General features: G+C 48.3%; 1 protein-coding gene and 1 long non-coding RNA gene across 2 annotated transcripts; one reads left to right on the forward strand and one right to left on the reverse strand.

The window, feature by feature from the left end:
- Positions 1 to 4,251: 4,251 nt before the first annotated feature.
- Positions 4,252 to 10,362, reverse strand: LOC309865381. Its single transcript, XR_014312052.1, has 2 exons — positions 9,006 to 10,362; positions 4,252 to 5,443 (listed from the first exon to the last, which is right to left on the reverse strand). It is a non-coding gene; the product is annotated as an uncharacterized lncRNA (long non-coding RNA).
- Positions 4,483 to 7,866, forward strand: ZNF165 (zinc finger protein 165; the record flags this gene model as incomplete). Its single annotated transcript, XM_082731591.1, has 3 exons — positions 4,483 to 4,893; positions 5,170 to 5,305; positions 6,875 to 7,866. 3 exons carry the CDS (start codon positions 4,483 to 4,485, stop codon positions 7,777 to 7,779), a joined length of 1,452 nt encoding a protein of 483 aa, XP_082587717.1. The 3' UTR covers positions 7,780 to 7,866.
- Positions 10,363 to 11,606: the final 1,244 nt, after the last annotated feature.

The raw sequence follows: 11,606 nt of genomic DNA on the forward strand, positions 1-11,606 counted from the left end.
AGTGCTCTTTTCACAACCAGACTATTATAAAGAAAACTGATTGTAACTCAACGCCATAGATAAACCGTAGAAACATTGTTAAGTGAAAAAAAGCAAGTATCAGAGGCTTACCTATGGCGTGATGCCTTTTAGATGAGACACAAGAACACTAAACCATATATTGTTTGACCATGCGTAAATATCTAGCCGACCTGTTCTTTCAAAGTGAATAAACACAGTTTACAGGGGTTCCCTCTGCTGAAAAGAAAACCACAGGCCCAGGGTGGAGTTACTCGCCCCCACCATAGCAAACCAGGACGAAATTACAGCTGCGTTCTCTTCAGGAGTGAAATTTGAATCAATAACCAAGGATTTTCTCGTCGGCACCAGTAAGGTCACATGGGCCCCCGAGAAGACGAGGTGCTCTGCATGGTAGAGCCCCCGTTCACACGCCGCCCCTCCTGGAAGGCCCCTTGCCGGGAGACAAAGCTTCTCCTTGGCTAACGCGTCCTCGCCCACTCCCCCCTACGAAGCCCTGGGTTCCGAACCGCTCGGCCTCCGCTCCACTCCCTGCGGCTTAGTGAGGCGCAGCTCTTGCCGCTCCCTCCGTCGAACTCGGGCTGTTTGCCCCGCACGTGAGGGGAGGTGCCGAGGACGCGCGGCGCGGCGCCCCGAAGCGACCGTCAGCATTCCGGACCTCACACTCCGGCGCGCTTCGGGCCCCGCGCCGGCCGTCGCCAGCCCGGGCTGTAACCAGCCCCGCGAGGTCGGGGCGCCGTGCGTGCCCTTGCGCTCGACGCCCCCGACTGAAGAAGTCCAAGCGAGGCCGCGTTCCCCGCCACGCAGGGTGCAAGGACCCCCGCCCTGGAGACCCGAGAATTTCAGCAGCCTCGGAAGCGGCCGGGGAAACGCGAGTCAGAACGCGGCGGAGGCGCCAAGACTTCTGGGAGTCGCAGTCCAGCGCCGGGCTGCCTTCTGCGCAGGCTCAGAGCCCACGAGGCCGGAAGCTTTGAGAGAGGGCGCAGCGCCGTGCCCCCACCGGAAGTGTCCGATCGGAACCCCCCTGTAGGAGAGGTGAGTCCGGGTTGGAGGACCCACCGGTCCGACCTTTTGTCCCCTCCGAGCACCCAGTCCCTACCGCTTTACTTCGGGATTGCTGCAGCCCCGCGACGCCCCGGAGCCGGCACCGCGGAGGAATCCCGAGGAAAAGTGGCGCGGGGGCTCGGCGTTCAGAGCACTCTGTGCCCGCCTACTTCCAGAGGGGCGGTGGTTGCCATGGTTACCCGCGCCGCCGTTACGTCACCGCCGCGGGCGGGGCGGGGCGGGGCGGGGCGCCGGGCTGGGGCGTCCGGCCGCGGCGCGGAGTCGCTGCCGGAGCTGTCGAGCCCGGCGGCGGCGTCTGCAGGGCGGCTTCCAGCCGCGAGCAGCTGCCCGGGAGCGGGTGCCGACGCCCGCCTCTCGCGAGGAGACGGCCGGCCTTCCCGTCGGGAAAGCGGGCGGCCCCGGCCCGGTCGAGCCGCGCGCTCGCACGGCGTGTGTGTCGTTGGGCGTGTGCGCGGGACCGGTGGAAGCGGCGGTGCAGCCCGCGGCGTGCTCGGTGCGGGACGCCCGCTGCTCCCCCGCGCACCGCGGCGCCCGGCCTCCCGGCACGAGCCCTCCCTCCTGCGGGTGCCGGCGGCGTCGGGCGGCCTCTCGGGCTCTCGCGTCCGACGACTGAGAACTCGGAGAGCGCGAGAGCGTGGCCCTTGACCTCAAGGACTAACGGTCACTGAAGAAAACCAGCCCAAGCTAAAAATAAGTCGCGGCGATCGGTGCTGTAGTCACGGGTGTTGGGTAGGAATTCCGCTGAGCTGTCACAACAAATACTAGCCCTGCCGGCTCGGCTCCCGGCATGGCTGCTCATTCCCGTTTCCTCAGCTTTCCCTTGTGCCTTTTGAGTCTTTCCCTTTTGAATCTTGTATTGTCCGCCTTAAGGACCAGCACCTCTAAGAAGTATTTGCTACGCCCGCTTGTACACACACACACACACACACACACACACACACTACGCCCGCGTGTACACACACACACACACACACACACACACACACACGTCGTCTCCCTGCCTCTAAACCGTTAGGGTGTTGGAGACCGCTACCTTACGACTTGTTCAGTCCTTCGGTTTACAGCATTGATCAGCATTTCAGTGTGGGTTCTGTGAAACATTTAGATATTTAAAGGTTTTTAATCCACGTGGGTTTTATTTTACCCAACTGATTTTAGAAACTCAAGCACCATTTGATTCCTTGGAGCTGTACATCGGAATACGGATTTTCCAGGTATATCCATACTCACCCAGACAGCATCCCAACAATCAGTTTCTAACAAAGTTTCCACATGATTAATTAGTCAGCTAATTAATGAGCTGGGAACGCAGACTTCCTTGGAAACCATTGCTGTACAACTTCAAGACCAGAGTTTGGCTTGTATTTAGATTCTTTGTTTTAAGATTTTATTTATTTATTTGACTGAGATCACAAGTAGGCAGAGAGAAAGGGGGAAGCAGGTTCCCTGCTGAGCAGAGAGCCCGATATGATATGGGGCTGGATCCCAGGACCCTGGGATCATGACCTGAGCAGAAGGCAGAGGCTTTAACCCACTGAGCCATCCAGTCGCCCCAGGATTCGTAATAAAGTACATATCAGTCCAATGATCCGCAATCAGCTGGTGAAATGTGTGGTAGAAGGCGGTGCAAGATTAATACCTGCATTCTGCTCTCGCATTCTAGGCTTCGCATCTACATTCCTGTTACTCAGTTTTTCACTGCAGAAACCAGACATTCCCATGTGCTAAGACTGGAGGAACTGGTGTTTAATAACAAGACTCACAGTCGACGGATAAGTCCATGGTGCTGGTTTATTATATTTAACTTTCTTGGTGAGATGATAGGACTTAAAGTCCAAGAAATGAACTGAGCCACAAAACTAGGAAGATAGAGAAGGAACAGTTGGGATAACAGGAAACCTATGTATTTGAGACCTTTGGGGAAGGAACTAGTTAATACTGATTGAAACTTAGCCTCTGGCTCTCAAGGAAAGTTGCCCCGGGGCACCCAACTGGCTCATTTGATGGAACAGGTGATTCTTGATCTTAGGGTGTGAGTTCCAGCCCCACACTGGGTGCAGAGACTACTCAAAACCTTTTAGGGGTGCCTGGGTGTCTCAGATGGCTAAGCATCTGTCTTTAGCTCAGGTCATGATCCCAGAATCCTGGGATCAAGCCTGCTTCTTCCTCTCCTGTTGCCCCTGCTTGTGTTCTCTTACTCTGTCAAATAAATAAAATCTATTTTTAAAAAAAAAAATCTTTTAAGAAAAGTTACCCTATTAAGAGATTTGTAAGTAATCCTAATTCCAGGTTTTGAATTAATAATTATCATTTCGAGCTTGTATTTTCCTCACACTTGTAGAAGTATGGCCTCTCTCTTTTTCTCTTTTCATGTTGCAGTCCATCCTAGAAATGAACATGTTAATCTCCACAAACAGTATTTGTCTGGTCATTCTCCTCAGAAGCTTTCCTTGGCTCCCCAGTGCCTAAAAGATACACTCAGGATCTTGGCATTGAGACTTTCTATGGTAGAGCCTTTGCCTCTGTGATTTCCTTATACAAACCTATTGAACTTTTTGCTTTCCCACTTCTGTGATCCTACCATTAACCAGTTGTTCAGACTGTTTGCTTACTTGTAATTTCCTACTTTTCTCTCTCCTTCATCCTATCAAATGCTTTCCATTCTTCAGAAGTTAATTTTTCATGAAGTTTTCCCTGACCATTGCAGCCTGCTTTGCATTTCCCTGCATTGCAACTCCTTTGCATCTCCAACTTTGTGAAGCACTTTATTGTTTTCCTCTGCTGGTCCTTATTGTCTTTATGACTTAACATAAAATTTAATTGCAAGTGACATATTAACATGTAGCATTGCCTGAAATTTTTAAATCTTATATTTATTGTTTCTACCTTAAAGTATTTTGTTTTTATGGGTGCCTGGGTGGCTCAGTTGACTGAGTCCATCTCTTGATTTCTGCTCAGGTCATGATCTCAGGGTCGTGGGACTGAGCCCAGCCTTGGGTTCTGAGATGGAGCCCGCTAGGGCTCTAGGAGTCCGCTAGAGATTCCCTCTCTCCCTCTCCTTCTGTCCATGCCCCTGCTTACACACATGCGCCCTCTCTCTCTCTAAAATAAATAAATGAATTTTCCAAAGAGCAGTATTTTGTTTTTAAATTTAAATTTGAAAGTGTCTTGAGGTAGAAATTATGTAACAATTTTATTCCACAAAGTATTTCAGTGCTTTTACATAGAGTAAATGCCAAGTACACTTCTGGGCAATGGAAAATGACTATTTCTATGATGTGATCTTTCATCTTCATAGACAGTAATAGTTCTTTTTTATCCCTTAGAAGAGCCCTTGAAACTAAGTAGGACGCTTCACAAAGCAGAAGTGGGTTTCCTGGTAATACATTTCATCCCAAAATGACGACAGAATCAAAGAAAGCTACAGCTCAGAACCTTCAGGAGCATGAAGGGCTTCTGATAGTGAAGATAGAAGAGGAAGATTTTGTCTGGAGGCAGGACACTTCCCTCCAGAGAAGCGACCCCTTTAGGCAGGAGCTCTGCCGACAGCTTTTCAGGCAGTTCTGCTACCAGGATTCCGCTGGGCCCCGTGAGGCCCTGAGCCGGCTGCGGGAGCTCTGCCATCAGTGGCTGCGGCCCGAGACACACAGCAAGGAGCAGATCCTCGAGCTGCTGGTGCTGGAGCAGTTCCTGACCATCCTGCCCGAGGAGCTGCAGACCTGGGTACAGGAACATGGCCCAGAGAATGGAGAGGAGGTGGTCACTCTACTGGAAGATTTGGAGAGAGGTGCTGATGAAGCAGTAGTCCAGGTACACAGGGAATGGGAGATCTAAGAACCCCACATGGACAGAGCCCCACAGTGGGAGGAAAGGGCCTGAGACTGAGCACCCAGGGAGACCTGCAGGGGCTGTTAGAGCATTGTGTCTTTCCACTGCATTTCATGCTATGCCACATTTTACATTTGAGTCAGACTTCATCGGTCCTGCAGTTTTGTATTCCTACAGCGGGTTCTCTTTGTTTTTGGAAGATATTCAAATCCCAACAGGGATTCTCTCACAAGCCCAAATGTACTTTATTTTTCTCAGGTTCCAGTCCATGCACACGAACAAGAGATACTCGGGAAGAAGTTGGTGCCTCCTGGATCGGCACTGAGTGTCCAGTTGCAGCCAGTGGACCCCAAGGCCCTTTGTGGTTCCTCAGCATCCCTTCTGCAGGATGGCGGTAAGGGGCAGTAGCATGTGCAGTTCGTGGCTGGAGGAGTGGGGCTGTGAATGTCCCTTCTCAGAGTTGCCTCAATTACCATACATGGTCCTTTATCACCGCATGAGAAGTAGAGAACTTTTCCCTGTGTGTCATTGGCTAATTAAAACAAAAACAGAGATAGAGAATTTGATTCCTTATCCAGAATATTTACATTTTCCCATTGGTTCTTCATCCAAAATATTTCCAAAACACAGGATATTTTTATGAGTAAACTAAAAGAAAGAAAAATTAATGTGTGAGAAAACATCAGGAAATAAGCAAAAAAAAAAGAGGAAGAAACACATCAAGAGAAATAACACGTTAGTAGAAAAGCAGATACATAATGATATACCCAGAAGTGGATGTAATTCACAGATACATAGAACAAGATCCACATTATTGTCTTTTTTATTGCACTTTTGGTCTTACAAAGTTTTCATGTTGTTATAGGAAGTCAGCCATACTTCTGGTGACTCCCTCCATGGAATAGTCATCACTGTTCTAAAACTCCTCTGTTTAAAGAGTTCATGGATTCAGTATTACTTTAGGTGTAAAAGATCTCAAAAATAAACTCAAGAATAAATTAGTTTTGGGGGCACCTGGGTGGTTTGATTGGTTAAGCATCTGCCTCAGCTCAGGTCCTGATCTCAGGATCCTGGGATCCAGCCCCACATCAGGCTCCCCTGCTTTCTCCCTCTCCCTCTGCTCCCCCTGCAATAAATAAATTAAAAACTTAAAAAAAAAAAAGTCATGATCTTTTTAAAAATAAATAAATTATAGTCAGTTAAAAAAAATACCCAAATTCTGTTTTCCCGTTTGTTCTGGAGATATTTCCATCCACTCCATCCAAAATCATATATTTCCCCCAGCCTAAGACTAGCAGTACCTAACTACCTTTCCTGCTATAGCATATTCTAGACAAAGGAAACCCTACAAAAAGAGGAGGTGCTTGATTGCAGCATAATATCGAGTCATAGGCACAGTATAAATTTGTGAGCCAGCGGGCAGGAATTGCGAGGACTTGATCATAAATGGATTCTGGAAACCAGGTGGAGGAGTTCAGGTGTTGTAGAAGAAAAAGAGAAGAAAGGTTCTGAGTAGGATACAGGAGGTGACAGGATTTTAAGGACAGTAAGTCTAGTGAGGGTATTCAGGATGACTAGGAAGAATAGCTCAGAGTCAAGAAAGCAGGAAGCTGTGACAGTCCCCAAATAGGAAGAGTGACAAGGGTAGTGGTACCAGAAATGTAAAGAAGGGGATGTGTTCAGGGCACATTCAGCAGAAAGTACTTACAGAACTTGATTAGCCATGGACATGAAGAAAGGGTAGGTAGAGAGATGAGGTTTTCCTCTCCACAGGCATTCTATTTGCTTTTACCAGATTTTCTCTTTTGTGTCCTTGTCCAGCACAACTTTCTCTTGAAAAGCCACATTTTTAGAGTGGCCAGTTGAAGTACCAATATGTAACTGTCTTGGGTATAGCTCAAAATTTTCTTTTCTTCCAACCCAGCAAACAGATATTTACCACTTTGTCTTTTCATTCTTTTAGATAATGAGAGTGAAAACAATGGATTCATGCCAAAGTTGGACATTTTTGAAAAAATGGAATCACAGAGGATTCTATCAGGAAGAATTTCAGGATTCATGTCAGAAGGAACTGCTGAGCCTCAAAACATCTGTAAGTCTGCAGGCAGGCTAAAGAAGCAATGGGAAAAAGAATCAGGGGGTGCTCAGAGACCATCATCTGCTCAGGATGGAGGTTTTAGTAAAATCCTTACCCACAAAAATACACTTACAGGTAGCAGTAGCCATGATGGTTGTGAGAGAAGCTTAAACCTGAATTCAAGTGAATTGACACACCAGAAATCTTGTAAACACAGTACCTATGACCAAAGTTTCAAATGGAATCCAGATTTTATTAAGCATCAAAGAATTTATGTTGGAGAGAAAATTCACCAATATGGAACATCTCTCAAGAGCTCAAACCTTATTCAACATGCAGCAATTTTTAGTGGGGAGAAAACCCACCAGTGTAATGAATGTGGGAAAGCTTTTAGACATAGCTCAAAGCTTATCAGGCATCAGAGAATCCACACTGGAGAGAGGCCTTATGAATGTAATGAGTGTGGGAAAGGCTTTGGGGGGAGTTCAGATCTTATTAGACACCAGAGAATTCACACTGGAGAAAGACCCTTTGAATGCAAAGAATGTGGGAGAGCATTCAGCCTGAACTCCCATCTCATCTTGCATCAGAGAATTCACACCAGAGAGAAACCCTATGAATGTAGTGAATGTGGGAAAACCTTCAGAGTGAGCTCACACCTCATTCGACACCTGAGAATCCACACTGGAGAGAAACCCTATGAATGCAACGAGTGTGGGAGAGCCTTCAGTCAGAGTTCACACCTTCGTCAACACCAAAGAATTCACAAGAGGGAAAACCTGTTAATGTAAAGAACTTAAATTTTCATGGAAATGCAAAAGAAATAGCAACATGAAAAATATTGAATAAAAAATATGGAGTGAGATGAATGACTAAAAGACCAATATCTCTTTTCTCTCATTCTGAGGCTTAATGTTTTGCTTATGGTCTTCACCTATTGGGGTGGGGGAATGCTTTCTGTGAGTCAGGATCTTCCTCTCTTCTATTGACTGTTAAAGTCAAGCAAGAAGAGCAGAATTGGGAGGAGGCTAATAAAAAGGCTATTCTATGGCAATGGAGATAGAGAGGAAATAACCATGATTGCAGTATGGAGGGGAAAAGATTCAGTAAAGAAGCTGATCATCACTATTAGTTAATGATTCTCCTCAAGAGGAGGTAGGCTAAGCCCTAAAGTGGAATAGTTTGAGCAATGAGCAATACAGAGCTTTCAGAACATTCCTTTAAATGAAGGCACAGCAAAACTAAATTAGTCATGTCAAACGAGGACCTGTGCAGTGGTGGCATTCCAGTATGTAGACCAAAGTCTATGTCTAGAGGTCATGCCAGGAGGTAAACCAGGAGAGAATCCGAGGGAAGAGGCCATAATCCATAGAGATCCAAACAAGACAGGAGAGAAGTAAATTTGTCAGGAGTTGGAATTAGAGGTAAGAGAAGGTGGTCACATTTAGCACTTGCTCTATAAAGTAGAGCTTAATCTTTTGTCTTAAAATGACCTTTTCTGAATTTCCCAGATCATTTAAAGTCATTTTGTACCTCAACCTCAAATTTGGAGAAGACAGTACCCACAACTAGGATCTTACTGCCACATATGCCTTTGGCACGTTCCTGGGGTGAGTGGACAGAGACAGGGTTCTCTGGCAAGTGACCATTGTGGAGGAGGGCTGAGGGAATTAGCACTGAAGGTCAGGCTCCTCCAACTGTTTCATGACCGCTGGATGCTCTTCTCTCCATTAAAGACCGTGTAGAGGGCTGGTACCCAAGAGAAGAGTGGAGAGATGAATCCGGCAAGTAAGAACACCAGTGATTTCAGGATATAAAGGCAAACCCTGCCCTACTGTTTTCCCTAATTTGAAAATATAAGCAACTACGTAAGGCTTAAATATCCCATGTGTATATAATGTCTTTATCTGAAAACGAGCAAACAACCCCCAGTGTAGAATTAGGATAATCTAATGTACAAAATCTTTCACTAATAGGCTTTATTAAAAAAAAAAAAAAAAAAAAGTCTTTCAATTACCTTGAACTAAAAATGTCCTGATAGCATCGAAGTAGCCCCACGTGTGTGGCTGGTGCTGAACCGTAGCTTCCCGTTCCACACGTCCCGTGCTAATGCTCCCTGCGTCGTGACCGCTCCCGGCGCTGACTATACGCCCCGTGTTGCGGTGAACCCCGAGCTGTGGCTGTCCTGCTCGAAACACGTGGACAGCAAATGCTGCACCCCGGATTCAAACGCGCGCGGTTCCGGGCCTCGCGCCTAACCGTTGACCTGGATTACGTCCCGAACAGTATCAGCACGTGACGTAACGCCGAAACGGCCCTCCTGCCCCACAACTTTAAAGCGGGGGGACTCGGTTCGCACGCACGTCGTTAGCCTTTCAGAAGGTGAACGACTCGCAACTCAAGACAGCAGCGCGGCCCCTCGGCGGCCACCCCCGAGGGGAGCGTCGGTCAGAGAGGCCGGAAGCGGCGCTGTGCCCCCCGGGGGCCGCCCCTCGGAGGCCGCGCAAAGGTTACCTCAGACAGCGCGATGCCACCCCCGAGAGGAGCGTCTCCCAGAGCAGCCGGAGGCGGCGCCGTGCCCCAGGGGGCCGCCCCTTGGAGGCCGTGCGGAGCTTTCCTCCGGCGCTTCTCCCCGAGAGGCTGGAAGCGGCGACTTCCGCCGGTGGTTGCCACCCAGCTAGCGAGGGTTGTGTGGCGGCGGTGAGGGGCGCTGCGTGGCCTGAGGCGGGGACCGCGGCCAAGGGCGACGTCCACAGCGCCCGTCTCTCGCTTCTCTGGCGCTGCTGGTGAGGTTTAGGAACAATTCCGAGACGAAGGCGGCGGCTACCGTCCGCCCCGACCGGCCCCGGAGGCAGCGAGCCCGAGTCCGCCCTCCCGCGCCCGTTCGCCTGTGCGAGGCTCGGGCTCCCGGAGAGACAGGACCCTCAGACCTGCCTCTTCATGTTGGAGAAGCTCGGCGCCCAGGGTGCCCGTTTTCTGGTCAGGGTCAGAAGTCTTATCTGTGGATCTGCTTGTGCTGCAAAACACCAGCATGTCTGCTTTGGTGACTTTCATTTCATTCCATTTGTAGTCAAGCCTCGCGTTCTTTCCGCCTTAGAAGTTCTAGTTTGTGCTTCCTGTCACACATGACGAGATTCACCAGGATTCTCGTTTCCCTTTACACTGAATCTTTCAGTGAAGGGCTTTTGCTTTGCTTTTTTTTTTTTTTTTTTTTTTTTCCTTAAGATTTTTTGTTTATTTGGGGGGATGGAGCAAGAGTGAGACACAGCTGACCGAGCCACCCAGCTGCCCCGCATTCAGGGGGTTTCAAGATGACTGGTCGTATCTTTGGGATTCTTGTATGTACAAAATTAAATTTGCTTTTCTCTTGCTAATCTTAGGTCAACTTAGTTATTAGACCAGCCAAAGAACCTAGAAGGGACGAAGAGAAAATTTCCTGCCCTTACCTGTGCAAGGTAGGCATGTTATATCGACACGTGAGTAAGCTGGGGTGCTGACAGCCAGGTGAGAACATACTTCCTTGCTGGAACCAGAACTTGGCTCATAGCTCAAAAGCTGGCAGATGGCAGGGTCTGAGAAACAGGAACAAGGAACCCACCATGCCACCATGTTCTTACTCTGTTACTTCCTGAACCTCTTCAGCTCAGGTCGTGATCTCAGGGTCCTGGGATCGTGCCCTGCATTGGGCTCTCTGCTCAGCAGGGAGCCTGCTTCCTCCTCTCTCTGCCTGCTTCTCTGCCTACTTGTGATCTCTGTCTGTCCAATGAATAAATAAAATATTTAAAAAATAAATAAATAAAAATAAAATAAAATAAACATCTGCCTTGGGCTCAGATCATGATCCCAGAGTCCTGGGATCTGGCCCAGCATTGAGCCCCAATTTGGGCTTCCTGCTCAGCTGGAGGCCTGCTGCTTCCTCTCCCACTCCCTCTGCTTGATTCCCTCTCTTGCTGTCTCTCTCTCGTCAGATAAATAAAATCTTTTTTTTAAAAGATTTTTTATTCATCTATTTGACAGATGGAGATCACAAGTAGTCAGGGTGGTAGGCAAAGAGAGAGAGGAGGAAGCAAGCTCCCTGCTGAGCAGAGAGCCCGATGCGGGGCTCGATCCCAGGACTCTGAGATCATGACCTGAGCCGAAGGCAGAGGCTTTAACCCACTGAGCCACCCAGGCACCCCAAATAAAATCTTTTTTTAAAAAATCTCAAACTCTGCAAGACGTTCAACACCAACCTCACTGTTCTACCATCAGTCTTCAGTCAACCAGCTTTCCAATACATCTCTCTTCTTACAACGGTGACCTGCATTGTCACAGCTCATCTATGTGTGCCTCCTCAACACTGAAGTTTTACTCATTTGTTACCTTTTAGGCAGTTTCTCTGCTAGTCCTGTAAGTTAGCAAAGCCCATCAGTGGTTCTCTGCTTCCCGCTTAACCCAACTTAAAAAACTTCCAGTAGATGTATAAGCCCCCGCACATCAGCTGTTCAGCTTTTCCAGTACCCTGTTCTTTACCTGGGATTTCAATTTGCTTAAATTTTTTGGAGTGTCTGTTAACTTTCATTCTCCACAGCACTCACGCAGGAGGTAAACTGAAACCTGGAACAAATTAATTACCCCT

This window comes from Mustela nivalis, assembly GCF_964662115.1.
Source record: "Mustela nivalis genome assembly, chromosome: 5".
Taxonomy (NCBI): domain Eukaryota; kingdom Metazoa; phylum Chordata; class Mammalia; order Carnivora; family Mustelidae; genus Mustela; species Mustela nivalis.